The 1,686-nt window shown below is 49.1% G+C and overlaps 1 protein-coding gene across 2 annotated transcripts in view; it reads left to right on the top strand.

Moving 5' to 3' along the window:
* The window catches only part of IFNAR1 (interferon alpha and beta receptor subunit 1), a 24,252-nt gene that overhangs the window by 13,962 nt on the left and 8,604 nt on the right, over positions 1–1,686 (top strand). For both annotated transcript variants that reach the window (XM_027909448.1, XM_027909449.1), the window contains one exon: positions 453–610. In XM_027909448.1, the coding sequence (XP_027765249.1) occupies positions 453–610 (158 nt within the window). The remainder of the gene's footprint in view (positions 1–452; positions 611–1,686) is intronic.

The following is a 1,686-nucleotide window of genomic DNA, read 5'->3' as shown; positions in this document are numbered from 1 at the left end:
CACCTTCCACCAGCCCAGGGTGCTCCAAGCTCCTTTCTTCTGGAAATGTTCTCCTGACTTTGTGGCTTTTCAGTAGTTACAATGTGCTACTGAAGCCTTCCCTCAGTGCTGGATTTATTGGTCTGAGCTGGATTTCTTGCCTTTTTTAGAATAACTTATACTGACTTTTACAGTAGGTTTTGGAAAACACTTGCTACTAATATTGCATTTTAGCTGCTTTTAGAACCAGGCCATGGTGGTTGGTTCTTAGGTTGGATTTCTAGTAGAAACTGCCTGAGAGTCACGAAAACTGAGACCCTGTAGGTGATCACTGTGATCTTGTTACTGCCTCAGGAGAATCAAGAATAAGATTCTATGGGCAGGTGCTGTGGTTTTATTGATTTCAGCTGCTTTTGGGATGTTTTTGCTCCATGTAGCTGTGGTTAACTTTGTTTTTCTTTAAATATTTCCAGCTCAGATTGGTCCGCCAGGAATAGAGTTGCAGCCCACAAATGGAAACATAAAAATTAAGGTTTCTCCTCCAGAAGCAAATCAGGACAGAAAAATGTGGGTAAATGACCTAAGCTTTAAATATAATCTCGTTTTCTGGGAAAATTCATCAAATTCTCAGGTATGATCATTTTTTTTAATGTTTAACCTTACCAGAACTGTCAGAGGTGGGATTCAATCGTGCTCTAAAATGCAGTTGTTTGAGTCTATAACTGTATCTCTGTTTATATGCAGTTTAAAAGTTGGGGAAGGTGGTTTTTTTGGGTGTTTTTGTTTTTATTTCTGCTATAGGATTGGTTTAGATATTATGTGCCAAGGGTTTCTGTTTCTGTTAAACGCTGGAGCCACTTTCCAGCGCAAGATGAGGAAAATGAAAGCAGCTCAGGTGTGTGGGGACAGAGGCCACCCCTGGGCAGCAGGAACAGGGAGGGGAAGGAATTTCAAGCAGAGGGAAGAAGCTTTTCCAGGGAGGACAGATGTGAGGGAGGGGAGAGGGCAGAGTCTCATTTGGTCTTGCTGAGGCTGAGCAGCTTCAGGACAGCCCTCAGTGCCCTGCCCTGGGCCATGGGCTGGAGTTCATGGAATCTCAGAGGGTTTAGGTTGGGAGAGGCCTTAAAGATCATCCAGCCCCACCCCTGCCACGGGCAGGGACACCTTCCACCAGCCCAGGGTGCTCCAAGCCCCGTCCAACCTGGCCTGGGACACTTCCAGGGATCCAGGGGCAGCCACAGCTTCTCTGCCCAACCTGGGCCAGGGCCTGCCCACCCTCCCAGCCAGCGATTCCTTCCCAATCTCCCATCTGTCCCTGCCCTCTGGCAGTGGGAAGCCATTCCCTGTGTCCTGTCCCTCCATCCCTTGTCCCCAGTCCCTCTCCAGCTCTCCTGGAGCCCCTTTAGGCCCTGGGCTGGTTCATGTCCAACCTCTGCCCCACCAGCACCCCCAGGGCCTTCTCCCATGGCTGCCCATGATCCATTCCCTGCCCAGCCTGTCCCTGTGCTTGGGATTGCCCCAGCATGGATGTTCTTCTCAGGTCTTGTCCTTGTGAAGGTTTCCAAGCCCCAGCGTGTGTTTCCCACAGCGGACAGGGCCCTTCTGGAAAGATCAGGGTGGGAAAGGTCTTTATTTATCTTTTTAGGGACATGGGTGTCAGCTGAATTAGGGTAGGAATTGAAGGGCCATCTGTTCTTTTGGAAGATC

The sequence above is a fragment of the Empidonax traillii genome, unplaced genomic scaffold, assembly GCF_003031625.1.
Source record: "Empidonax traillii isolate 1590-97213 ecotype Southwest subspecies unplaced genomic scaffold, ASM303162v1 scaffold2139:size67343, whole genome shotgun sequence".
NCBI lineage: Eukaryota > Metazoa > Chordata > Aves > Passeriformes > Tyrannidae > Empidonax > Empidonax traillii.
This window is presented reverse-complemented; position numbering and strand designations above follow the sequence as displayed.